Here is a 27,960-nt window from a genome sequence, read left to right on the forward strand (position 1 = left end):
AAAAAAAGGAAAAACTAGAAAACAAGTGCTCAGTAGTACTACTAATTGGTCTTCCTGCAATTGGTTCTGATCTGCCCATTAGTCCCCGTGAGTGGACTAAGGTTTCCCATCTTCACCATTGCATTTGCAAAATCAGATAAGAAAGTGGAAGAACTTGTACTGTAATTGGTAACCTGAGAATCAGTAGAGCCACCACTGTAGAGCTGTTGGTCAGAGTGTAACAAACCCTTCTTGCTCACCAGGTCCTTGTAATAAGCATTATCAAAACTAGTTGGGCTTGTGGTGTCAAGTGGGGAGAGATTGTCGTCATTACCAGTGCTCGTGCAATTCGATTTCAGCGATGAAGCAAAGGATGTATCAATGTTGCTTTCATTATAGATACGAGCTCTGAAATTTGTGCACCTAGCTTGACCTATTGTGTGAGATCCTGAGAGAGCAACCATTTCCTTAGTAGTGAAACCTTTGTTGGAGAAGGCAGTGATGAGGCCACTAAGATTCAAGGTTGGTGCAGGGATGTCAGTGTTTGCTGTGCTTAAACTTGCTGTTGTCGAATCTCTTCTTCCTAGCTGAACTGTCCATGAAGGGCCACCCAACTGCAATGCCAAAGAAGGAAATAACTAAATGTTGTTAAGAATTAATTGGGGGTAGAATTCATCTTTAAAACCTAGTCATTAAGGAGAGGGTGTCCAAGTACTATTTGATTGTGAGATCAAATTCGAAAATCCTCGGTCAAACAAGAATTTCCATCCTTAAAAGTTAACCATTAAAATTCTTAACAAATGAATGGTATCAAAGCCAAGATGTTGGTGGTTGGGGCTTACAGCATAAACGGAGTCGCGAGCAGCAACGGCAACAATATCAGCACAGGAAACAACGCCGGGACAAATGCTCTCAACTTTGGATTTGATGGTGTCAATGACATCGAAACCTCGGACTGAATTGTTATTTGGTTTGGCCGTCTTCTCTCCTGTGAAGGTCGAGTTGTCGTCCAGCAAAATAGATCCATCGCAACCCTGTGACACATAAACATACAATTCCAATTCCATGCTTTTAAACAAATACACGTAAACACAAACACATAAGAGATTGACCTCATCCCATAAAAAACACCGACGATATAGATTTTTTTGATAGTGAGAGTCAAAATGAAATTAGAAGTTTGTTCAAGTTTCCATGTATTCCTACTATCAATCAAATCTTTCTGTTTTCTCTTTGATTCCGTGTAAATCTCTCTCTCTAGAAGAGGGCCCATAAGAATTTTTGTTTGAACCCAATTGTTATTCTATTGCAAGATTACAAATACGTCTCTCTGGATTGGATTTGGCTCCTCTCCAATGAGGCGCACCCAATGAGTGCCCAACGGGCATGCATCGAGACAGCACACTGATCTTCTACGGCGGGCTGTCCTGCCCTGACTGTGCTGCGCAAATATAAGACTGTGCACAATGACCGCCTTAACCCTGCTCGGGCAAGGGTAAGGTGGTCAATGTGCATCACCTTGTGTCTGCGCAGCACAGCAGGACGGACAGCCCATGCCGTAGATGATCTGGATCGATCGAGACACCCCACACAGATGGTGGGAGATTGACTCGGGTGGATAAATGTCATTGGAGAGGATCTGAATTCCATCACCCTTGGGATGCAAGGTTGAAAATTATACAGGACGGGTTTGGGGTCATTTCAAAGAAAGAAAGAGAGATAGACACAATGAGAGTAGCTTGCGGTATACAGGCGCGGCGTGGCCAGCCTTTGCCCTTCATAATTTCCTTTGTGCACTATAGTTATCAAAACACACACACACACTTAACCCTATTCTTCATGCAGAAGAAGGTAAAGGGAAACACTATTGAGAGAGAGAGAGAGAGAGGGACTTGCATTGACAAAGCAATCATGGAAATGTAGACGGAGAAGGGAAGCGCCCATTCGACGTTCGTTGGACACCGCAGAGTTCACTGCAGATTTGATAGTTGAGAGGGCGTTGGGACATGAAGTGTTATAGTAAGTAGAGGATAGCTGAGCAGAAGCCATCCCAAAGAGAACCAGAAACACAGAGAGAGTGATGCGAAATGAGGAAGAAGAAGAAGCCATGACTGAATTAGATAGAGTCTTTGACTACTCTCAGAGAGAATGAAAGCAGTGAAGGAAATGAAGAAGAAGCCAGAAAGTAAGATCGAGCTTCCGTTGTGTAGTTAGTACCTCAGACTCCCTCTATTTATACAATCGACAAACTGCGAGTGTGTGACAAGAGGATGCGAGAGAGAGAGAAAACTAATTCCCATAAATATATTTTTAAGTATACAACATAATGTATTTTGATTTATGAATTTCAGGCTAGTATCGGTTTTTTATTGGGTTTTATCGATTTGGATTCAGTTTTGGTCCGGTTTTTTAAGATCAGTTCGTTGCGATCCTATTTGGATTTAATGTTACAAAATTCCAATCCAAAACATGATTCAATATATAAGCTGATATCGATTTTGGTTCAACCCGGTTTTGATCGATTCAATTTGGTTTCATCGGTTTGGGCCAACTTTTGACACCCTTTACTACTAGTATATGGATGGCCTTGCAGCTCTTCAACCAAGAAGAGGCTAAGAATGGCATTTGGGTAATTTTCTAGTTTAATTATCATTGTTGGGTTGTTGAGATATGAAGAATGTGAACGCTGCGCCGTATGGAAGCATCTTTCTCATTAGCCTTGGTCAACCAAAACGGTGGCTGGTTGTAATTAATTTTTTTTATTTTTTTATTTTTTTGATGGTAAAAGACAAAATAGAATTATATAAATGAAATATGTTCGGTGTTCTTAGCTTGATCCAACTAAGTTTAGAGCTATTGAAATACAAAAGTTATCTCCAATTTTATCAAACGAAATATGTATAATGGAATTTTTGTTATGGTTTATCATTGTTGGGTTCTTTCTTTTTGTGACCTGGTAGGGTTGTTTCACTAAACCAACGTAATATGAATTCCTTAAATTTAGGTTTTAAGGGATGTTTGGCAAATTCCCCAAGCTTGAAACCTTCCCAATTCTAAATTTTAATATGAAATCAAAGTCTAGCTACAGTGAAGCCAAAATGAGGATCTTGCGCATTAGGGATTACAAAAATGAACACGACCAACCAATGTCTATTCTCTTCCTAGTTCCCATTGGCTTAGCCTTGACAGGCCTCAAATGCAAACGCTTCCCCTTGCACGTAGGCCGAGATTCCGTTTCATCTCTAGATAGTCTGTTTAGTGTAATCTGATTGTTTCTGTCATTGATGGCAATATCGTAGGTGATAGGACTTTTCTTGGTTAGATTGTAGTGTTTCTCGGCTTTTTGAACATTCTTCTTATACATTCTTTTCTTTATTCTTTAATACAAATGATCTTTTAACCCATTTTTGACAAGGATAAATAATAAGTTCATTTCTTCCTCTCTTCCTTTCCCTTCTTTTTCATCACAAGAATAAACTAAAATGCAGTAATCCTCAAGATGGTCCCAGAGACAGATAGAAGAGTTTGAAGGGGGGTTGAGGAGAATGTTTGAGGAGAGAGAAACTCTCGCGAATGGGGTGGTTTACGGTGATGCTCAAGACCCTAACGGACGGAGTGGTGTGCTCCCACCTCGCAGACAAAGATCAATAACTGACTATTTTTGTAAGGTTGCCTTCTCAGGCGGCTGTGGAGAATGTTGTCCATGGTGTGGAGTTGGAAGGTGGAACTGGTTATAAGCCTTCAGCCTTGCCAAGAAAGTCTTATACGGCTGCTGTTGGAAAAGCTTCCTTGCCGACGGTGGATATAATCTAGCTACTGCAGTAAAGGGTGGGAACCTTACTCGAATAAAGATTCCACAAGTGGCGTACCAATCATAGGTGGAGTTGCATTGTTTTGCCTTATTAGGACGGGTTAACTTTAGATTCACATCCATGGATAAACTACGGGAGTATGTTGCTGCTTTGTGGGTGCTGAAGGAAGGCAGTGTGTTGAAATCATTGGGGAAAGGGTTTGTTCTTTTCTGTTATGCTTGTGAGGTGGACATGGCGGCAATTTGGAAACATGGTCCAGTATGGGTGGATGGACAATTGCTTCGTTTTCAACATTGGAGGAAGGACTTTAATGTTAATGAACAAACCATTACCCATCGTCTTATGTTGGAATTTTTCAAAATATTGATGTGGACTTTTAGTCCCACATCGGCTATGAAAGAAAAGCTCATTGGATTTATATGTGTTAGTAGTAAGTAGTTATTATTATCACATGTAATGTTAGAAGAGATTGTACGGTGCACTTGCGAGCGAGGATGGTACCCGTCCGACCGCGTACGCGTACGCGTGCGCGTGCGCGTGCGTGTGCGTGAGGCGCAATGTGGCGCTTTGATGGTGCACTTTGCACTTAAATCAAAGAGGGAGTGCAACCCTTGGTTTAACATTGACCCCAAGAGTTGCGGCCCACACGAACAGCCAAGGGAGCCCGCCCAATAGTCATGACTGTCAGGTCAAGTCATATGAGCCAATGGGTGTGACCCATCCGAACAGGCCTTGTGGGCCTATAAATGGGCCACGAATTCTCTCGATCCGGATGATCAAAATATCTCGATAGCTTCACGTGTTTCTTGTCCCGCAAGCTTGATAATGTCACTTTGATTTATCTTGGGAGGCGGGTTTGCGCAACCCTTTCGCAGGATTAGGAAGGTGCAAATCTGTCTTAAGGACGAACGATTTCGTTCGACTCAGGCCTTCTTTCTGTCCTCTCCTTTTTGTTGATTTCTAACAATCTTAAGGCAGTATTTGTTCAATGGAGGAGACTGCAATCATGAAGATACACAGGAGCGAGATAAGCAAACTTGAGAAGTTTGATGGGTCATTTTTCAAACGTTGGAAAGGGAAGATGTATTTCTTCCTCAACGCTTTGAAACTTGCTCATGTCTCGAACGAAGAGAAGCCGTGAGCACCGACACCGGCAGGACACCACTGCAGAAGCTTCAAATGGAGAGACACGTGTGCAGTACTGGCGCGCCGAGAGGTGGGAGCAAGACGACTTCATGTGCAAGGGCTACATCCTCAATGGGTTATCAAACACACTTTATGATGTGTATGAGCCCAAATTTGAGGACGCACGTCGAGAGAACTATGGGAGGATCTCGACAAAAAGTACAAAATTGAGGATCTTGGCAACAAGAAGTTTCTTATAAGTAAGTTGTTTGATTACGAGGATGATAGGAGATAAATCTATTATTTCACAAACCTATGAGTTGCAAGATCTCATGAATCAAATCATCTCGAGGGCCATTCTCTTGACGAATCTTTCCAAGTGTCATCTATTATTTCAAAGTTACCTTTTGCTTGGAAAGATTGTCGGAAAGAGTTGAAACAGGAAGAAGGATGCAATGACTATGCAAGAGTTGATTAAGTATATCCAAGTTGAAGAGAATTCTCGCAACCTGGATAAACTTGAATTGGAGGAAAAATCTCCAAAAGCTCATGTCATAGAAAATGCATCTTCTAAGGGCAAGAAGAGAAAGTATGATGGGAAAGGCAACAGCATTTTCGAGAAGAAAAAGAGTACATTTATTAACCCCAAAGCGGCTTGCTTGGAAATGCGGAAAAGCCGGTCATTTCAAGAAACAGCAGAGTTTATATCAAGGAGAAGCAACAAAAGGACCAAGCCAACATGGTTGACAATGATGCCGGGCTGCTATGATATCCGAGGTATATGCAAGTGGGTGATGATGAGGAATGGTGGATCGATTCGGTGCAACCAAACATGTTGCCAAGAACAAAAAATTTGTTCAAAGCTTATGAACCTATAGCGGATGGACAAGATCTCTTTATGGGAAATTCTTCAACGCTAAGGTCATAGGTAAAGGCACGAGTGGTTTCGAATCTCACATCCGGGAAAAAGCTTACTTTGAATGATGTACTTCATGTTCTGATATTAGGAAGAACTTAATGTACAGTAAGCTTGCTTGACAAACATGGATTTAAAATCTGTTTGAGTCGGGAACATCATAGTGTGCAAAGGGGAGTTTATGTTGGGAAAGGATATGCTTGACGGGATGTATAAATTTAATATGATTAATGAAAACTCATCTTACGCTTACATTGTTTCTACTTTTGATACATGGCATTCTAGACTTGGGCATGTTAATTATAAGTGCATGAGAAATATGGTTAAATTAGGTTTATTACCGAATGCACATCTTCTAGTCATGACAAATGTTACGTATGCATCAAGTCTAAAATTGCTAGAAAATCTTTTAAGAAAGTAGAAAGGAATACACAACTCTTAGAATTAGTACATTCGATTTGTGTGAATTAGAAGGTATTCTAACTAGAGGTGGTAAAAGATATTTCATCACATTTATAGATGATTGTTCAAAATACACATATGTATATACATTAAGGACTAAAGATGAGGCTTTGGAGAAATTCAAAATCTACAAAGCCGAAGTGGAAAACCAATTGGATCGTAAGATTAAAATCTTACGAAGCGATAGGGGAAGAGAATACTTCTCCACTGATGATTTTTGTGAAGTTTATGGAATTATCCATCAAACAACGGCACCTTATAGTCCTCAACGAGAATGGAGTAGCGAGAAAGAAAAATAGGACTCTAACAGAAATGGTGAATACACTTTTACTTACTTCGACTTACCAAAGAATTTATGGGGGAAGCATTAATGACTTGCTTGTCATATACTTAACCGTATACCCCATAAAAAGACTAATATCACTCCCTATGAATATTGGATGAAGAGAAAACCTTCTCTTGGATATTTCAAAATATGGGGATGTAGAGCATTGGTAAGATTAACTAATCCTAAAAGACCTAAATTAGGTGAAAAGGCAATTGAATGTATTTTCATTGGCTATGCCCAACATAGCAAGGCCTATAGATTTCTAACGATGGAATCTACAGAGACCGTTAGCCAAAATACAATTTTGGAATCTAGAGATGTTGAGTTCTTTGAGGATTCATTCTCTAGGAAACGGAAGAATGAAAATACAAACAAGGAGGATCAAGATATTGTTCAATCAAATTACGAGAATAATGAGAGTGTTGAACTTAGAAGAAGTAAAAGAGTTAGAGTGGAAAAATCCTTTGGTCAGATTTCTATCAATTCTTGGTAGAAGGAAAGAAATGAAGTTACATATTCTTGTGTGTATAATGTTGAACATGATCCATTGACTTTTCGAGAAGCCATGAATTCTCAAGATTACGCTTTTTGGAAAGAAGCTATAAATGATGAAATGGATTCTCTCATGGGTAATAAAACATGGGTTTTAACAGATTTACCTCCTGGATTTAAATCTATTGGTTGTAAGTGGATTTTTAAGCGAAAGCTTAAAGCGATGGAACCATTGATAAGTTTAAAGCTAGGCTTATAGCAAAGGGCTTTAAGCAAAAAGAAGGCATTGATTATTTCGATACATATGCTCTGTTGCTAGAATTAGTACAGTTAGATTGTTAATTGCTTTAGCATCGATTAATAAACTTGTTATACACCAAATGGATGTTAAAGCTGCTTTTCTAAATGGAGATTTAGAAGAAGAAGTTTACATGGAACAACTTTGAAGGGTTTGTTTTGAAAGGCCAGGAAAGTAAGGTTTGTAAACTAGTCAAATCTTTATATGGTCTAAAACAAGCTCCTAAGCAATGGCATGATAAATTTGACCAAAAGGTTGTAGCAAATGGATTTAGAATAAATGAATCTGATAAATGTGTTTATTCTAAATTCAAGAATGGACATGGTGTTATAATATGTTTATATGTTGATGATATGTTAATCTTTGGTACTAATACAAGCACTGTTTTGGAGACAAAGGCTTTCCTATCTTCGTGTTTTGATATGAAAGATATGGGTGAAGCAAATATAATTTTGGGAATCAAAATTGTTAGATCCTCTGATTGTATTTCTTTAACACAGTCTCATTACATAAAGAAAATATTAAAGAAATTCAATCATAAGGACTGTAAACCAGTTGCTACCCCATATGATCATTCTATTAGATTAATTTCTAATGAAGGAAATTGTATATCTCAATTGGAATACGCTAGTATCATTGGCAGCTTAATGTATGCCATGCAGTGCACTCGTCCTGATATAGCTTTTGCAGTTGGTGTTTTGAGTAGGTTTACTCATAACCCTGGACAAATTCATTGGAATGCAGTTTCTAGAGTACTTAAGTACTTAAATGGCACAATGAATTATGCATTAAGTTATAAAGATTTTCCCAGCAGTACTAGAAGGATACCGAGATGCTAATTGGATCACGAGGATCCGATGAATCAAAGTCCACAAGTGGTTGGATATTTACCTTGGGTGGAGGATCAATTTCTTGGGGATCCAAGAAACAGCATTCGTAGTTTCACACTCCACTATGGAGTCTAAATTTATCGCTTTAGCAATGGCGTAAAGGAAGTAGAATGGCTTAGGGACCTCTTACAGAGATTCCTCTCGTGGCCTAAGCCAATACCGCTATATCAATATCTTGTGATAATGAAGCAACATTATCAAGGGCTTATAATAAAGTCTACAATGGAAAGTCAAGGCATATCGATTTAAGACATAGTTATGTAAGAGAACAACTCATCAAAGGAGTTGTGACTATTAGTTATGTAAAGTCAAAGGAAAATTTGGCTAATCCCTTTACAAAAGGCCTGGGTAGGGATGTGGTATGGAAGACTTCCAGGAGATGGGTTTAAAGCTTTTAAATGAGAGGTAACCCGCAAGTGGAAACCAACTAGACACTAGACCAACATCTAGTCAACTAGTTCAATGGAAAAACACTTGTAGTAATAACCGATTATGCACTCAACTAGTAGAGATAAGATCTCTTGACATCTCAAGGTAGTGCATGTTTGTATGGAGAAACCGTCGAGGGTAGGATCAGTCCTTCAATGAGTCTATGCCTTATAGGAAATGCAAGTCATACAATTGCATTTTATTAGATTCACCTATATAAGTGCGGGAAGTGGGGCTCTGCGAGATTCAAAGCTTGTCTCTAAGGCACTTATGAAAACCTAAGATGAAAGCACAAGGCCATAAATGTGCGGGTGTTATTGAAACTATGTTCAAGTAAGTCATATGTCTAGTATATTAGATTTGTCGCTATAAAATTCTAAGTTCAAGGCTACGGCTACTTCGTTTTGACAAGTACTAATGTATTTTGACAACATAAAGGTTCAAGTCGAAAGACACCTTTATGTAAGTATGATTTAGAAGTACGAGAGAGTTTATTGAGTCGAGGCTCAATTATTTTAAAAATTGGGGAAATTGTTGGAATTTTTCAAAATATTGATGTGGACTTTTAGTCCCACATCGGCTATGAAAGGAAAGCTCATTGGATTTACATGTGTTAGTAGTAAGTAGTTATTATTATCACATGTAATGTTAGAAGAGATTGTACGGTGCACTTGCGAACGAGGACGGTACCCGTCCGAGCGCGCACGCTGCAGCGTGCGCATGCGCGTGCGTGTGCGTGAGGCGCAATGTGGCGCTTTGATGGCGCACTTTGCACTTAAATCAAAGAGGGAGTGCAACCCTTGGTTTAACATTGACCCCAAGAGTTGCAGCCCACACGAACAGCCAAGGGAGCCCAGCCCAATAGTCATGACCTGTCAGGTCAAGTCATATGAGCCAATGGGTGTGACCCATCCGAACAGGCCTTGTGGGCCTATAAATGGGCCACGAATTCTCTCGATCCGGATGATCAAAATATCTCGATAGCTTCACGAGTGTTACTTGTCCACGCAGCCCGATACGAGTCCGCTGATTTATCTTGGGAGGCGGGGTTTGCTTTGCAACCCTTTGCGGGATTAGGAGGGTGCAAATGCTGCCTTAGGATGAGAATGATTTCGTTCGACTCGAGGCCTTCTTTCTGTCCTCTCCTTTTTTGTTCAGATTTTTAACATCTTACATGGATTTGGTTCCCGGATTTGCCATAGGAGTACTGGCATGAGGATATCCTTCTTTCAATGGCGAATGCGGTTGGAAGACCAGCTTCTATTGATAGGAAAACCAAATTCTCACATTTTGATCACTTCGCAAGAATTTGTGTTGATATCGATGATGTACTTCCACACGTGGAGAAGCTGTTTGTTGAACGAGAACAGGAGGGATCGTTGGATTCTTTTGCTTTTAAACGGCAGGTGATTTTTGAAGACCCTCCATCTCATTGATTTGTTTGTCGCCGGTATGGTCATCGAGCGGATGTTTGTGTGGAAAGGGAGAAGGAGAAAGAGGTTGCTCCAGAGATTTCTTGTGCCACCTATGTACAGGAGCATGGAATAAGAGCTTGCCGCCGGAAAGAGTGGAGACCTCGTCTCCGGCATGGAGCTCCACCAGAAGGGGCGGGATTGGAGAGAGATTCAGGTTTGGAAGGTGCTGAGGTGGAGAGAAGTCCTTCTTTGGAAAGACTCTCGATGCAACACGAAGCGGTTTTGGTTAAAATGCGGATTGTAGGAGATTGGTTGGAGATGGTGGGGATTCTCCACAATTTTAGATAGACAATTATGGTAAAGGTGGTTGAAATCCAATGCAAGTCTTTGAGAGGAGATGGATTGTCCAACGATTCTGGTGAGATGGACTTAGTCCCTTCCTCTTTTCAAACTCACGTGTGCTTATCTACTGCCTTATTTTTAGGAACTAATGATCAGGTCTATCGTGTTAATAAGGAAAGGGATATTTTTAAGGATTCTGATGGTTTGGCAACCAAACGCGGGGAAGAGGTTATGGGTATGGACCATGGGTCGGTTAGAGTTTGTGATGACCCAGAAGATTTGGATCATGGAGCTATGGGGTTTTTTGATAACCCATTTTCTATGGATCTTGACGATGTAGGAGGCCACCTTGAGGTGGTTTTAGAGGCTGCATAAGGTGTCATAGAGGTGCATGTTTCTCCCATTACAGTGTCCAGTAGGGATAATGCAAGAGTGGCTATCGTTCATCATGATCTCTCAATTCCTAAGGTAGTGGATGATTCTACTGTTCCTTTTGTTGCAGTCCATCGTAATAAATTGATGCATGGTACTGGGGCTGGGGCAGATTCTATTAAGCAGGGGGCTAGGCGCAAGAATAAGAGGGATCATGAGCTGGCCGTGATGGATGACGTTATTTTGTAGAATCAAGGTGGAGGGTTTGTTGCTCGTCGCCCTACTAGAAGCACTCAATCCAATAAAAATCTATGAAGTGCTTATTCTAGAATATTCACGGAATATAGAATAAGCGTGCTTGTTCAAGCCTCCTTTTACTTGTTTGGGAGCATGATCCAATTTTCTTGTGTTTAGTTGAACCAAAGATTGAACCTTTAAAGTGTTTGAAGAAATTTTTTGTAGCCTTGGGTTTTAATTCTCAATTCTTATATAATCAAAAGGAAGATGGTCATCCGAACCTTTGGTTCTTTTGGAAAGATTTGTTGCTGTCACCAAAGGTCATTTTAATGTTGAATCAACATATCTCTTGTTCGGTTGTTGTTGGAGGGGTGTATTAATGTATCATTTCGATGGTGCATGCTAATTGTCACTGGGTAATTCGTCGCCAGTTGTGGTACAACTTAGTCTCTATTTTTGGAATGAATTGTCCTTGGTTGGTTTTGGGAGATTTCAGTTCTTATATTTTTTTTTCACATGAGAAACGAGGTTTGGGAAGGTTTAATGTTGGTTCATCAAAAGAATTTTCAACAATGATTGACTCAGCTTCTTTGGTGTCTATTCCTTCGTCTGGGTGTACATTCACATGGTCTAATAACAGGCGAGTGGGTAATGCTAGTGCAGTATTAGATCGAAGTTTTGGCAATGACGAGTGGATGCTCAAATTTGCAAGTTGTGATCAAAGTGTTCTTCCCGGGGGGTATTTAGATCATTCCTCAATCATTGTTTCTTGCAACGAGGTACCCCGCCCTCCAAATGCTCCTTTTCGAATGATGCGGTTTTGGGCAGATCATACTGATTTTAGAGAGGTTGTTCGGGAATCATGGAACTCCTCAATGAGGGGTACGCCTATTTTTGATGTGGATAAAAAACTCAAGCATCTCAAGGGTCCATTAAGGGAATGGGCTAGGAGGGTACATCCTAAAGTGGATGTAGAAGTTGCATGTTCCATGGGGTGTGTGGAGGAAATTCAAAATCGGATTGAGAGGGAAGATTTCAATGAAGATTTATTTGAGCTTGAGCTTCAAGCCAAGCGAGAGTATGATAAGGCTTTGTTGATGCAGGAAAAGCTTTGGGTTGATCATTCTAGGGAGAAATGGTTGAGGTTTGGGGATAGGTGTTCAAAATATTTCCATCTATTTGCCAAAATTCAGAGATCCAAGAATGTAATACAGAATTTACAAAAGGAGAGCAGAGGGGTTCTCAATGATCCTTCTACTATTGGTGTTCATGTGGCTAATTATTTGAAGAATTCTACAAGAGTGGTGGATTAGTATATAAGGAGGAGCTGCTGTCTCTTATACCGACCTTAAACTCGAGAGAGGATAACAATATGTTAGTTGAAGTACCTTCTCCGGATGAGGTGAAAGCCGTGGTGTTCAATCTGGACCCAGCAAGCGCCCCTAGTCCAGATGGGTTTCCAGGACCTTCTCCAGAGTCAGCTAGGACATTGTAGGTCCCGAGGTATGTTTGGCGATCTCAAATTCTTTTAAAGAAGGTGTCATTACTAAAGGGGTGAATTATAATTTTATCACTCTGATCCTTAAGGTTGAGAATGCTAAAAAAGTCGGTCAATTTCGGCCGATTTGTCTAGGGAATTTATATTTTAAGATTATTCCTAAAATTATGACGACCAATCTTTCTCCTCTTCTTTCAAAGTTAATCTTTGAAGAACAAGGTGCTTTCCAATAATTTTCTCAAATACTGGTGTGGCATCTTAACTGATAAACATGATGTTTTCCAAATGTCGTGGGGGAACTTTGGGCATGAAATTGGATGTTCAAAAGGTGTATGATACGTTGGAGTGGAATTTTCTGTTCAATGTTCTTCTTAAGTTTGGTTTTTCTCAAACTTGGATTGAGTGGATTAGGCAGATGATGAGGTCTACAAAGGTGTCAATCCTCATTAATGGTGGTCCTATTGGTTTTTTGGGGGTGGAAATAGGGCTAAAACAGGGAGACCCCTTGTCCTCTCTCCTTTTTATTCTAGCTGAAGAAGTGCTTTGTCAGGGCCTTACTAATTTAAGGATGAAAGGGTGGGTGAAAGGGATTCCCAGACCCATAAACATTTTTACTCCAACTCATCTCTTGTATGCGGATGATTTATTCATTTTTATGAATGCTAATGTGAGAAGTGTAAGGAAGGTAAAGAATTTTTTGGACTGCTATCAAGTTTACTCAAGGCAGAAAATTAACCTGGAAAAGAGCAAAGTCTTTTTGGGTTCTATTTCGGACCAGCGGAAACAAAGAGTTAAAGAAGTGTTGCAGATTCCTGAGTGTGGTTTTCCAACTCGATACCTAGAGGTGGAATTGGTTAAGGGTAGAGTAAAAAAAGACCTTATTCTCCCTCTTGTTGATAAATTCAAGACTAGATTGACAGGGTGGAAGGGAAGACTACTATCTATGGTTGGAAGAGACGTGGAACTGGTGAAGTCAGTTATGAGTAGCATTCCGGTCCATAATTTCTCGGTATAACTATGGCCAAAATCGTCAGTGGTAATGATTTTTTGATGAAATTAGGAATAGATTAATTAAAATAAATCAAACACACAAAGATCAAACATATTGTTTAGTCTAGCATGGTTGGCCAACAGATGGGCTAGCCTAATGAGATATCTAGGTTGTTTAGTAATAGTTACAGACCCAAAAGATGAAAAAAGCGTTTGAATATCAAAAAGAAAATGGAAGAATTCCCACGGCCAGGGGAGTTTTTCTGTATCCATCAACCAACGTGTCACCTCCAGAGAGTCTGTCCATATGATTAAGTTCCTACAATTCATTTGGAGTGCCCTTTCGATTACTTCTTTGATTCCCCTGAGTTCTGTTTCCTGTGTTGAACCTGCATGGCCATAATTCATACAATAATCCACAGAACCGTTTGGACTTAAAGTAATAGATCTCCAGCTTCCCTTGTAATTGGATATATTAAAGCTTCCATCAGAGATGATGAGGGTGTAATCAAAAGGGGCAAAGTTCTGGTAGAAGCCGAGGCTATGCCTAGTCTCCTCAGGGGTGTCAAGCTCATCACCCTCAATTTCTGTCGAGGGCTCATCCATAATCCCACGGCTAAAGAGTTTATTTTCCCTGAGCCATTGGTCCACTTTCTGCATGATTGAGTGAGGATAGAAAATCCTTTTATGAAAAACCACATCAAATTGCTTTACCAAATGAAGTAGAGGGTAACGCTGATAATGCCAAGAACCTTGTTTGCCTCCGATTTTGAGAGGGGATCAATTCAATGAGGGTAGAGAGAGCAGCCATCAAATTATTCCCTAACATAAATTTAGTTCGAAGGCCCAAGGGACCCACTGCCCAAATTCTCTTAGTATAGCAACAAGAGAGGAAAATGTGCCGTTGAGATTCAAGTTCAAAATACACAAGGGACAAAGCGGTGATACCGAGTCCATCCATCTAAGCTTATCACTTGTAGAGACCCCTTCTACAAGGACTTTCCAAAAGAAAAGTTTGAATTTTGGGTGGTTATTGAGTTTCCATAATTTTTTCCCACAAAGGTGAGTCCGTAGGTGGGTCAGTCAGGGTGTTAGTGTGTACAAAGTTAGTAGCAACTGTAGCGGACAGTTTTCATGTCTTAGTGAGAGGACAGATTTGTTGATCATCATGTGAGTGGTTTGCCAGGGGGATAGAAAGGATTTTTTCAGAGATGGATTGGGAAAAGAGAGATTAGGAACTTTATATGGAGCAGAGATGCTTCTTCTACAAAGGCAATTACGGTTCGGTGGAGTAAGTTGTGCAAACCAAAGAGCAAAAGAGGTCTTGGTATTCGACGTCTTAATTTATCTCTTCTGGCTAAATTGGCATAGTATGTTAAATGTGATAACTCCATATTTGCTTCTTTTTTGTGTGGGAGATTTATTGCCTCAGATGGATTTTTAAAAAAGGGAGTGAAGTCTTCCATTTTACCAGGCCTTTGAAAAGTTTGGGAGTTAGTGAATTCGTTTGAAAGATGAATTATTGGTAATAGGAAGATGATTAATATCCAGTATGATCGGTGGTTGAATGGGCAACATACTTGTGATCTTATTCCTCAAAATGTAATGTGGCCAAGATCTTTTAATACCAAAGTTTCTGATCACATAAACGATGGGGCTTGGTTTTTCCTTCTATCAAATCACCAGAGTTGCAAACAGTTTGCAATCAAATTCTAAAGGTGAATTTGCCAGCTGCAAATTATGAGGATTCAAGAGTTTGACCTCACCTCTAATGGAATCGGGGGCTTTCTCAGTTAAATCGGCTTAGGAACTTTTGCGGGTCCGTTTACCTCAGCAAAGATGGTCGCATTTGTTTGGTAAAAAGATGTGCTCCCAAGGTCTTCTATCTTTGGTTTGACAAGAAAGTAAATGCGACTTTTTACCCCCCAAAAAAAAAAGTAAATGCGACCCGTATTATACATGGGTTTTTCCAATTCATGTTATAAATTAAATATTAATCATAATGCACTTTTCCCTAATTGTTTCTGACTTTCTAGTATTTAGTTATTTATTGTATAACAATGATTTATTAATTATCACAAGGTTGACGAAGTTTACATACTTTTTACAAAAATAAAATAAAAATGGAAAAGGAAAAGATTCAACAGAAGCCCATCTTTTTGGGGCGGTTCAAATGCATGCGCTCCTAACTACTCCCACTATTAAAGCGTTCGTTACTTAGAATTGTTATTTAATTCCGACCCTTTTCTTATATCTCCACTGAGATTCTTCTTGTCTGTTTTTACTGTAAACAAGTATATACCTCCATAACTTGTATTAGGGTCGAATTTAATATTATAAGAAGTTTCTCTCATAAAACATGATCATACACTCCTACACTAGTTGTACTTGAACCCTTTTCCCTTATGTTAGTGAGCTCCCCTATAGTAATATATGTTGGGGTTATTTTATCTTGTATTTCATTGCTTGCATTAGTGGACTGATTCCAAAAGGCCATTAAGAGGAATTGGTTTATATATCTTGTACGTTAATATTCATGACTAGGACCGTGATAAGCTAACGGGTCCATGTTGCCCCCGAGGAAAATGTTTTAGGGCTATATAGGCATTTTAATAAATTGTATGTATAGAGATTCATTATATATTTGTAGTGAGGGTTCTTTCTTTGCAATGAATTTAAGAGAAGTGTGAGGACGAACAGTTGTAATCAAAACTCATCTTACCATGAACCTAGACAATCTTGTCGAACCACGTAAATCTTTGTATGCATTATGTAATTGTTTATTTGTAATTTCTATTCTTTTCTGCATCATTTTAGGTTTTCGTTTTTTTTATTTTGCACTGCAGAAAAGATTATATGAATGAATCGGAATTCATGATTGACTTCATTGGACTTATAAACTACTACAGATCGAGTCTTGAGATTATTAAGGGGTTTCCATTAGAAAGAATCATTAATTCATCTAGACATCACAGTTGAAAAGAAATTTTGTTGGGGGTTTTAAAGATCTAATAAAAGCTGGCTTTAAGATTTAAAAAAAAAAAAAAAAAAACAAAAGGTTTACCAAAAAAAAAAGGAAATTTCAACGTTGGTGATGGGGACTTTCTTTTGGATATTCAATTTATATCTCATGCAAAGCTTAATTTCTTCTTTCTTCAATCTTCTGACTTTAGGCTCTAACGTATGCTTTGTTTCCAGAAACAGTTCCCAATCACTACTAATCTTCCAACGCGTTATAAGTGGAAAAAAAGGTAGCAATCGAGTAGTCTCATTCTCATAACAGGCCCGTGAACCCCGGTTTGATGCTGATTCGGTCGAGTCAATGGGCTCTAATTAACGTGCAGAAATAATTCAGTAACGCATGGACTATAAAGATCTTGTAGTGTTTAATTATTAGCCAACAATGTCAACGCTCCAACGTTTTATTAAGTTCTTCCTGCCACCACTCACTCATAATTGACTTAGGAGAGTAAGGCCCAGTTAGAGCCCAAATTGTTGAATTTATTTTTTGTTTTTGAGTAGAAGATTCAAGTCTATTTATGGGTCCTTATGCAAAGAGAAGGGGGGGGTCTCACTTATCTAGGGTTGCCTGTCCTTATCACAAGACAATGTAGAGTTTTTGAGAAATTTGAATCAGAACCCGAATTAGCGGCTGTCGATTTCAATCCAAATTGCGAAGAACTAGCCATGAATTGGGAAGAATCGGCAAAAAAACCCGATATGATCTAGATTGCCTGGAATCGGGTGGGCACAACTGATTCCAATCTGAGCAGTCGGTTCGATGGACCCAATCCCAATTCCTAAAACCATACAATAGAGTGAATCAAGTTAGATCAGATAAAGAAAATGCAAGGAGAACACAACTCCAATACAAAAACAAAAAACAGAAGGTTAGCTATAAAATAAATTTTACCAACCATTAACTGAGATTGCTATGATACCAAGCCTCATCAAGCATAGAAAGACTCTCCTGCAAATTCGAGTAATTACATGGGAGATGATTTAGCCATTTCAATCAGGCATAGCACAGAGCAACAGGCCCACTAGAAAGGTTAAAATAAGTAAGTAATGAACAAATTAGAGCTAATTTAGGAGCAGTTCTGGTACATGATAAATTGTGAGAAAATCGTTTTAGGTGGCGTGAACATGTGCAACGGAGGCCTTTAGATGTTCTAGTATGGTAGAGTGATTGATTAAGATTGAGGAGTTATAAGAGTTGGGGGGGGAGGGGGAGGCCTAAAATGACTTTTTTTTTTTGATAAACGGCCTAAAATGACTTTAAGAGACGTTGTAAGGGAAAGGATCCATGTAGCCAACCCCATTAATTGGGATAAAGCAAAGCTGAGTTGAGTTGAGTTGAGTTGTGCACTAAACGTGTAGATTAAAAAATTAAATAATAATGCTATAACCTAAGCTTAAACGTCTCCATTATGCTTATATTGGGAACCCTTTTCCATCACACTTGCCACTTGTCAGCCATCGGATAGATGATTTGATAGACTAGTAGTTTAGATTTAGGAATATCCACTCATAGACCATCTCTAAAATTTGATTAGCCTATTTTAGCAGTATGGCCCAACATGTTATTTCTCTTAAATGTTTCTAATTTTCCTATTAAGCTCACTTCTTAGATTTTTCTAACTTTATTTCTTAGACGAATCTAATCGTTTCCGGCAGAAACTATCGTCTTCCTCACGAACGATCCATGATGCCTAAAAGACAAAGAGTAAGGGGTCGGAGTTGATCTCCGGGGTGACTCTCCGATGATCAAGACAGTAATGCTGGTAGGACGAATAGTGAAAAATAGAAGAATTGTTCAAGATACCTTGCCTCACGCCCTGACCTCCATATATATATGTATGGTTCATGGTGTAGGTCCCTTGATGATACAGTAACTCAGAAACGGCAAGAATTTTGATAGAGATTGAATCCCTAATTCGATGGGCTACTTCCTTTTCTCCTTGCTTCCGCTTGTGGAGAGTCCTTATTGATCACGTGGTTGATTGTTTGTGTGCTTATTTGAAGATGCCACATGGTGCATATCCATTGGCCATAGATAATTGCATACATCATTTGCTGATCTTGTCGTTTAGAGATAAAAAAAAAAAAATTTTAAAAAACCCTAAATTACTGCTAGGACAATGGTAAGAAAGGATCGAATCTATGGGGAACTGGAAGGCTAAGTTACTTAAGATGATGTAAAATGATTTCAAAAACAATTATCTAGAATGCAATTAAAAATTAAACTATGTACTAATGAGCAAATCAAAATTGATGAAGAAGAAGAAAACGATGAAAGAAAACTGTCTTCAGGTTTCGAATCCACATTGATTCATTAGTTAATTTATGACATACACTTACGGTTCATTACAGCTACAAGCCTAACGACACCACAGAGTGATAAATCGCAATTCGACCAAGTTATAACCTATCTTGTCGACCACTATCGTCTTTCGCTTTTGACTTAGCATGTTTGGTTCGATTAGTTATAGATTATCATCGGTTTCAATTACAATCACAAGAATACCATTGCTTGAATAAAGAAGATGAATCACAAAAGCAAATTCTCTAAACTAGATTCGTTTACACCTGAAAACATAAATGAATTTAGTTACTCATGGTGCTAATTGACCGGGGGCAACAACGGTGATCTTCCATGGAACGTGATACGCAGGAGGTCAGTGATGCAATGTTGATGGAGGCAATAGCTGGAGAGATGATGATGTGACAACTTGTGATGGTGCTAATTCTGTGCAATGCTATCCAGAAAAACCCATGGAGGAGAAAGGGATTGGAAAGAGAAGAAGAATAATGGAACGATGGAAGGGGCTTCTATATGCTGGATCTTAGATGGTTGAGAGAGATAAAAATAAATCATATAATCCAAAGAGAGCGTGAGAGAGAAAACAGCCCCGAGAGATTTTTAGAGAAATTGGGATTTTTTTGGGGAGAGGGAGAGAGAGAGAGAGAGAACCGTAAGAGAGAGAGATAGAGTGCGTGTTTTGGAGAGATAGGATCATAGAGTGAGATGGGGATAGAGAGAATCGTGTGGGGATTGGAGAGAGAGAGAGAGTGAGAGATGGGAGAGATTGGACCGTGGAGGGCTTTTAGGGAGAGAGGAGAGATTTTAGAAAGAGTGGGATTTTAGGAAGATGGGAAACAGAAGTGGAATGAGAGAGAGAGATTTCAAAACAGTTGAGGGAAGATGGGAAGTGGACAACATGTGAGAGACGAGAGAGATTTTAGGGGAGATTGAGAAGAGATTAGCTTTTTGGATTTTTAGGAGAAATGGGAGAGAGAAACCGTGGGCAGCATGGTTCCCCCTCTTCAAATCTCCATTTTGCCCTTCAACTTTCATTTAATTACTTTCTTCATATCTTCTTCCCCATAACTTCTTAACCCAAATCCGGCCTGTAATTAAACCGACTTCTCATGCTTATATCATCTCCGTGCAACGTTGATGTCGACTCCTTGAAGGCTCGTAAATATTTTAAACACGTAATTACCGCTAAAACCAATAAATAATCGGGTTGCCATCGTTTGCCTGGAATCATAGAAAATCACAAAGTGTGGTCAATTTAATCATGAATATTAAATTAAAAACATAAATTAAATATCACTTTCCATGAATATTTATGGCCCGATCATTTGACCCCATTCCCTTAGTCCAGGCTTGGGCTAAGGGAGGATAGTTTTAATGCCCGAGCACAATATCAACCATGCTCAGTGCTCATGCACCAAGTTCTATTCTCGATCCCCTAAGCTCTGTTTCATCCAGCTGAGGATCCGTGCATACTTATTAGTTGCGCGGAACAATAGAGTTTTTGTTCTTTGCAATTGTAATAGGTGCTTTTGCTCAGCAAAAACTATCGTCTTCCTCATGAGCAATCCACGAAACCTGAAAAACAAAGAGTAAGGGGTTGGAGTTGAATTTGGAAATGTAAAAACTGTGATAACATGTCGCGTACCTGGTTCAAGTATTTCAGCATACTGGGCTCTTTTGCCTCATGCATACTCTCCTTTGACCTATCTGACCACGAGTTGGGAATCACTGTGGACGAGTAATCTTTGAACTATCATCGTCTTAGGAAAGCTAAGCCCTGCTAGCAATGCTTCATATTCAGCTTCATTGTTCGAGGTTTAGAACTCGAACCTTTGTGCGTATTGCACGGTAAATTCTTCAGGGCTAGTTAAAATAAGACCTGCTCCACACCTTGTTTGTTTTCTTCCTCTACTCCTATCGGGGATGATTCTTCTAGTAAAGTGCACTCAAACACAAAGTCTGCCAGTACCTGTGGTTTGATAGTTGTTCTTAGATGGTACTGGATTTCGAACTCTCCCAACTCTACTGACCATCAGACAAACCGTCCCGAGGCATCCGACTTTTGCAGTATCTTCTTCAGGGGTTGGTCAGTTATTAATTTGAGAGTGTGTGCCTGGAATGTTCTGAGCTTCCGAGCTGCCGTGACTAGTGCGTAGGCTAGTTTCTCTTTTCTAAGGTATTTGGATTCTGCAACCAAGAGCACTTTGCTGATGTAGTAGATAGGCCTTTGTACTTTTTCTTCCTCTTTCACTAGCACCGCGCTAATTGCTATTAGGCTTACTGCTAGGTATATCTGTAGCTCATCTCCCTGGTTTGGTTTGATGAGCAGTGGGGACCTAGCTAGGTATTCTTTCAATTGGTCAAAAGTCGTTTGGCATGCCTCTGTCCATTCAAAGTTTTTTTCTCCCTTCAAAGACTTAAAGAATGGTAAACATCTATTGCCCAAGCTTGATATAAATCTGCCAAGAGCAGCTCTGCGCCCGGTCAACTCTTGAACTTCTTTCTTGTTCCTCGGTGGAGTCATATATGTTATGGCTTGTAACTTGGCAGGAATGGCTTCAATGCTGCATTTGGACACCATGAACCCAAGGAACTTGCCTGATGTGACTCCGCATGCACACTTTGTCGGGTTTAGCCTCATCTTGTACTTCCTCAACACCTAGAAGGTTTCTTCAAGGTCTACTATGTGGTTTTTTGCCTGTAGAATTTTGATGAGCACGTCATCCACATAGATCTCCATATTTCAGAAAAATGAAGTCCATGAGAAGGTTTGCCCTTGACTGCCCAAAGCTCGAAGCTAGAGCATGCAAAAGAACGCAAGTATGCCAATTAAAACATACCCTTAACTCTAGAGCAACACAACGTATATTGATCTACATATATTTTAAGTTCATTCAGTTGAAAGTAATGGACAATTTAAGAACAAAGAACTATCCCTCCTGTTTGAAGAAAATGATTTTAGCTTAGAGATATTCAAATAAGACCTCTTCTCTTGGTGGAAACGCAAATTGATATGAGGTGACCCCTTTAAAGAAGATCCGGTTGGCTTCACTCTTATTTGCTCCGTACCAGATCTAGATGGAGAGAAATTGTAGAAGATTTGATAATAGCTCAAGAGGGCCAAGTATGGTAGTGATTTTTTTTTTTTTTTTTTTGCTAAAGATAAGGAAAAGTATATTAATAGGAAAAAAAAAATTATAAGGAGGAATGCATATGGTGGTGAAATTTATTCTATATAACCTTCAAGAGCTCTTGGCACTTGTTCTGGTGCAAGTTAGATCTATTTATGAGTCTTTGAGATATAATGAAGTCATTGGTCGAGCTGATTAAACTCTGCACAGGTTATCGGAGCTTCATGATTTGGAACAGTGTTGGTAAGAAAAGTTTCGGTAGCATGAATATTATTCGCATGGATTTCAGTACAGTTTTGAGTGACAAGGTCCGGTTCTCTCCTGGTTTGGCTGTTATTGGTTTGTCAAGAGGATGCCTATTGCCCCCTGCTTCGAACCATGTTTTTTCTCTTACACTAACCTCTCAAGGATTTAAGGAAGGTGGTTATGAGGACAGATCCCCACAGTGTGGGTGCCAAACTGTTGCGGGTGAAAATTGAAGGGATGACACACACCGTCAGATGTGTCGGGCTACAAAAGAGAAAGAAGACACAAGAGGTGAACCAGAGCTGGCCCCGATGTAATCCTCCAATGCCAAAGTCAGTTTCTAGGGTAGTTAATCAAGATGGAGAGATTGGTACGAGAAGAAACATAGAACCAAATTAGGGTTCCTCACCTTGGTTGAGTTACATCAAGAACTGGTTCTAAAATGGTGGATTGAGTTCAATCTGTCTTACCTGGAGTATGTCTTCAGCTTACCTTTATAGGCAATCGAGAGGATGTACCATGATATGACATGATGGGACTTTGGTTCTTGGTGCGACCCAAGATTGCTCGGTTTATGTATGCACGCTTTAAATGTAAAGTTGCTTGTTTGAAGATAATCAACCTATTCGGTGGGTATCATATCCCCTTAAGCATGCCTTCATTAAATGTTGTCGATTTATAGAGTGACTTGACACGTTGAGATGGGATGTAATGGATATTTGGACAACGGAGGTCCATTCCCCATTTCTCAATGTTGAATGATTGAAAGCCTGCAGCGTCCTGACGTGTATTAGACGTAGGCTTCACATGTCATGGAATAGTGGGCTGGCCACTCTGGGTTCTAAAGACTTCCATGAATCAATATCGAACCCTGCTCCTTTATGAACCGATTTCAAGACTTGCCACGTGTCATCCATCCGTGGAACTTTTTTTGCTAATGGTCAGCAACTTGTATTAATATGAAACATAAATAATATAGCTAATAGCCTTTAACCAACCAAAGGGGAAAAAACTAGCGATTCAAAAGATCCTGGCATACTAATGACTCAACACATTACTGAAATCTATAGTTAGGTTGCCCAAGAGCATCCCTGCCAACAGTGTTAGCAATGAAGCTTGGAGTAGAGTTCCAATAACATGTTGTTTTCCTCTTGGCTGCCAAGTTTGCGAGGGCGTCCGCTGCTGAGTTTGCCTCCCTGTAGCAGTGTGTGACCCGCCATTTAATAGAGTCTAGGAAATATTTTGCTGTCCACCATGGAACTAACTTTTAGTGTCACATCACTTCTTAAAGAAGTTCTAGTTGGCTTCTCTCTTATTTGCTCCGTACCAGATCTCGAAGGAGAGAAACCGTAGAAGATTTGATAATAGCTCAAGAGGGTCGAGTATGGTGGTGAAATCTATTCTATATAATCTTTATAGGAGTTCTCGGTGCTTGTTCCGATGTAAGTAAGATCTATTTGTGAGTTGATTAAGTATTAATCCTCCCCCTCAAATGATCACAAAAATATTTTTGGCTCACCCAATCTTGGCATTGTAAAGATTAACATTGATGGCTGTTCATTGGGGAACCCTAAACAATTAGGGGCAGGGGGAATCTTTAGGGATTACCAGGATGCCCCTCCCTTTCGGTGTTTCTCAAAATATGAAGGTATCTCCCCTAATTATTGGGTAGAATTTGCAGCTTTTTTGAAGCAATTAAGATTGCAATGAGTGTTGAATTGAATATGGGTGGAGTGTGATTCACTTTCAGTTGTTACAAATCCTTTGATGCTTTACACAGAAGTAGTTGTTCTTCAAAAGTTATTTGGATAGAATTTTGTTTTCTATTTCTCTTTGTTTTCGTGAAGTAAATGTGGTGGCAGATAAACTTGCTAAACATGTCGCAACTACAAGGACTTCTTCACGTTGGGTTGAACAACAGGGATTCATTTTAGATGACATCAGTTGGGATGCTCATGTAAGTAAGACCTCGGTTTAAATTTATCTGAGTTATAATTTATGCTCATGTAAGTAAGCCCTCGGTTTAAATTTATCTGAGTTATAATTTTTGCTTCGTCCGGCTTTTTGTCTACTGATGGCCATACCGAAGGTGGATAGATAGTTTGATTGTTGGTAAAAAGGTTCGTTTTGGCTTTTGGCCTAATCTTTCATCATTCTTTTTAGTATTGTTCTTTGCTGATTTCTAGTTAAAAAACAATATTCAAACAAGACAAAACATCACTTAATTATCTCCGGCACCTATGGGGTGAGATTTTAATTATCTGAATACCGATCCAAAAAAAAAAAAAATTGGACACTTTTGCACATCTCACCCTGATCATATTGTAAACTTGTGAGGATTAGCCCACAAAGGACCCTCAAGATATAATAGTTATCCAAATCACTCCATCAAAAGTTGAGGTCCTACTCATTTTAGATGTGCCAAATCAAAGCAATAAAGGGGGAGAAAGAGAAAAGAGAATTATCTGATTTGTGTAATCAATGTCTACTTTGAGCTTAACCAGACCAACCCACCCCGAAAATGGGTTTTCAGGCCGAACCTGGGCTGTGCTGGGCTATGGTTGTGAGGCCTGCCCATGCTTGAGCTGGGCCTGGATGATTTTCAAAATCCAGCCCAGCCCACCATACCTGCACCCAGCGGATCCAGAGAGCGATCCCAGTCCAGATTAGGAACCATGCCCCGGAATCTATCAGACTCAGCCCAAAATCAACCAGACTTTGCGAGAACCGGTCAAACTCACCTTGACTCGCCATAACTCGAAATCAGTACACATAGAACTGGGTTAATCGAGTCGAATTGGCTAATTCTGCTAATTTTGATCCGATTTTTTAAATCCACCAATATATTTCTGAATCTCTACATCTATAAAGATACCAAAATGGAAAACAATCAAATCGGTCTCCATATGCATATAACTAGAACAAGCTTAATAAATCCTTATTCCTATTAAGTATTAATTACATCTCAAATCATGACCAAGACCATTAATTACTAACACACCCCCACCAGGCAAAGTACTACTAATTGGTCTTCCTGCAATTGGTTCTGATCTGCCCACTAGTCCCCGTGAGTGGACTGAGATTTCCCATCTTCACCATAGCATTTGCAAAATCAGTTAAGAAAGTGGAAGAGCTTGTACTGTAAGTGGTAACCTGAGAATCTGTAGAGCCACCACTGTAGAGCTGTTGATCAGAGTGTAACAAACCCTTCTTGCTCACCAAGTCCTTGAAATAAGCATTATCAAAACTAGTTGGGCTTGTTGTGTCAAGTGGTGAGAGATTGTTGTCATTACCAGTGCTCGGGCAATTCGATTTCAGTGATGATGCAAAGGATGTTTCAATGCTGCTCTCATTGTAGATACGAGCTCTGAAATTTGTGCATCTAGCTTGGCCTATTGTGTGAGATCCTGAGAGAGCCACCATTTCTTTAGCAGTGAAACCTTTGTTGGAGAAGGCAGTGATGAGGCCACTAAGGTTCAAGGTTGGGGCAGGGATGTTAGTGTTAGCTTTGCTTAAACTTGCTGTAGTTGAATCTCTTCTTCCCAGCTGAACTGTCCATGAGGGCCCACCCAACTGCAATCCCCAAAACCCATAACTAACTTTGCATAACAAGTATATAAGAGAGAGGGAAATAACTACATGTTGTTCGGGGAATTGGAGTAGAATTCATCTGTAAAAGCTAGCCATTAAGGAGAGAATCGAGATCCTCTACTTTCATCTGCCCGTACTGCCGTGTGCATCCCAAACACGGTAGAGTAGCGAAAATACCACCTTACCCCTTCCTGAGCGGGGGTAAAGTGGTATTTTCCGCCTTGCTGTGTGTGGGATGCATGATAGTACCGGACAAGCGAAAGTAGAAGATTTGGATCCTTAAGGAGAGGATGTCCAAGTATTCCCCCATGCAGAAGAAGACAAACATGGAGCCGAATATCAAACCTATGGGAATTTTCACATCACAACTCTCATAACACTTGTTAGAAACTTTATCGAGAATAGGACATAAAAAATTTCAGTTTAACTAAAAATTTTCGAGTTTGATCTCATACTCCACGTCAATACCCACGTACAGGGACATCCCAACTAAAGTATCTTAAGATGAGTATGGGCTATGATAGGGGTAAGGGCTTACAGCAACAACGGAGTCGCGAGCAGCAACAACAACAATATCAGCACAGGAGACAACGCCAGGGCAGAGGGTCTCAACTTGGGATTTGATGGTGTCAATGACATCGAAACCTCGAAGTGAATTGCTATTTGGGTTGGCCGTCTTCTCTCCGGTGAAGGTAGAGGTGTCGTCCAACAGAATAGATCCATCGCAACCCTGTGGCACATAAACGTACAATTCCATGCTGTCAATATCTCTTCCAGTGTAAAAACGTATACACAATTACGTAAAGACCAACACAAAAAAAGGAAGATTGACCCTATAAAAACACCGACAATATATATTTTTTGATAGTATTGGTCAAAATGAAATTGGAGGTTTGAAACTTTGGTTTATTTTTCCACGAATTCCTATTGAGTATTGACCATAAGTTATTATCAATCAAATCCTTCCGATTTCTCTTGATTCCGTATAAATCTCTCTCTCTCTCTCTCTAAGGGTGGGCCCACAAGAATTTTTGTTAGAACCCACTTCTAATTCTATGCAAGATTACAAGTACGTATGTCCGTGGGAATGCATGGTCATGGCTAGAGATACTAACAAGAGAGGGATTGGCATACCGCTCACGCGCTGTAAATCAATGGGTGGCATCAATGAGGGTGCGGGATGGAGTATAATACAAGAGAAGTAAGAGGGTCGCTTTTTTTCCTTTACTATATATATGTAAGAAAAAGAGTTCATGAATAAGGAGGAAACCATCGTGGGAAAATTATCTCCTCTAGTTCCTGAGTGCAGTGCCTGTAATAAGGGGGTGGACCCCATTTGGCAGAGTGTTTGGGAAGGGGTAGGGTGATCATTGCACCCTCCTTATCACAGACATTGAGGAACTGTACCGGACAACAAGAAACTGGAGGGGACAAAGATCCAGCTGTGGTAGTTCAAGTTGATGTTGCTTTTTCCATCTCAAACTAACTCTATTCTTTGAATGAAATTATATTATCAAAGAGTATACGTAAATATAAACTCAAAATACACACACACACACTTAACCCTATTCTTCATGCAGAAGAAAGTAAAGGAAAATACTAGAGAGAGAGAGAAAGGGACTTGCTTTGACAAAGCAATCATGGAAATGTAGACGGAGAAGGGAAGCGCCCATTCTACTTTCGCTGGACACCGCAGAGTTCACTGCAGATTTGATGGTTGAGAGGGCATTGGGACACGAAGAGCTATAGTAAGTAGATGATAGCTGAGCAGAAGCCATCCCAACGAGAACCAGAAACACAGAGAAGGTGATGATGCTAAATGAGGAAGAAGAAGAAGAAGCCATGACTGATCTAGCTACTCTCAGAGAAAATGAAAGCAATGAAGGAAATGAAGAAGAAACTAAAAAGATGGAGCTTCCGTTGTGTAGTTAGTTGCAAGAGACTTCCTCTATTTATATATCTCGATTGTTAATGCCCCCACAAATCAATAAAGTTTGAGTGTGTGACACGAGAGAGAGAGCGAGAGGCAAAAAATATGGAAGACATATCTCTGCACACAAATCGGTGGAACGCGGTCACGAATC

The 27,960-nt window shown here is 39.8% G+C and overlaps 2 protein-coding genes across 3 annotated transcripts; both read right to left on the bottom strand.

Annotated features, from left to right (window-relative positions):
• On the bottom strand, nt 1–27,723 carry LOC122655533 (cationic peroxidase 1-like). 2 transcript variants are annotated; one of them, XM_043849723.1, is made up of 5 exons: nt 27,502–27,723; nt 26,415–26,606; nt 25,305–25,858; nt 9,307–9,311; nt 4,059–4,070 (listed from the first exon to the last, which is right to left on the bottom strand). In XM_043849723.1, the coding sequence occupies exons 1-3, from the start codon at nt 27,718–27,720 to the stop codon at nt 25,307–25,309; spliced, it is 963 nt and encodes a 320-aa protein (XP_043705658.1). In that variant the 5' UTR covers nt 27,721–27,723; the 3' UTR covers nt 4,059–4,070; nt 9,307–9,311; nt 25,305–25,306. The 2 variants fall into 2 exon arrangements, with proteins under 2 accessions (XP_043705660.1, XP_043705658.1); XM_043849725.1 differs by lacking the exons at nt 4,059–4,070; nt 9,307–9,311 and adding an exon at nt 1–34 and having other exon boundaries at nt 25,308–25,858.
• LOC122655536 (cationic peroxidase 1-like) lies at nt 42–2,097 on the bottom strand. The gene is made up of 3 exons (XM_043849728.1): nt 1,876–2,097; nt 822–1,013; nt 42–593 (listed from the first exon to the last, which is right to left on the bottom strand). Exons 1-3 carry the CDS (start codon nt 2,086–2,088, stop codon nt 42–44), a joined length of 957 nt encoding a protein of 318 aa, XP_043705663.1. The 5' UTR covers nt 2,089–2,097.
• Nucleotides 27,724–27,960: the final 237 nt, after the last annotated feature.

The sequence above is a fragment of the Telopea speciosissima genome, chromosome 3 (assembly GCF_018873765.1).
Source record: "Telopea speciosissima isolate NSW1024214 ecotype Mountain lineage chromosome 3, Tspe_v1, whole genome shotgun sequence".
Classification (NCBI taxonomy): domain Eukaryota; kingdom Viridiplantae; phylum Streptophyta; class Magnoliopsida; order Proteales; family Proteaceae; genus Telopea; species Telopea speciosissima.

Coding starts and splice junctions, on each gene's coding strand:
- LOC122655536 (XM_043849728.1), bottom strand. CDS start 2,088: ATGGCTTCTTCTTCTTCCTCATTTCGCATCACTCTCTCTGTGTTTCTG. Junction 1,014..1,875: donor TCCATGATTGCTTTGTCAAT/GCAAGTCCCTCT, acceptor TATGTGTCACAG/GGTTGCGATGGATCTATTTT. Junction 594..821: donor CTCGCGACTCCGTTTATGCT/GTAAGCCCCAAC, acceptor TTGGCATTGCAG/TTGGGTGGCCCTTCATGGAC.
- LOC122655533 (XM_043849725.1), bottom strand. CDS start 27,720: ATGGCTTCTTCTTCTTCTTCCTCATTTAGCATCATCACCTTCTCTGTG. Junction 26,607..27,501: donor TCCATGATTGCTTTGTCAAA/GCAAGTCCCTTT, acceptor TATGTGCCACAG/GGTTGCGATGGATCTATTCT. Junction 25,859..26,414: donor CTCGCGACTCCGTTGTTGCT/GTAAGCCCTTAC, acceptor TGGGGATTGCAG/TTGGGTGGGCCCTCATGGAC.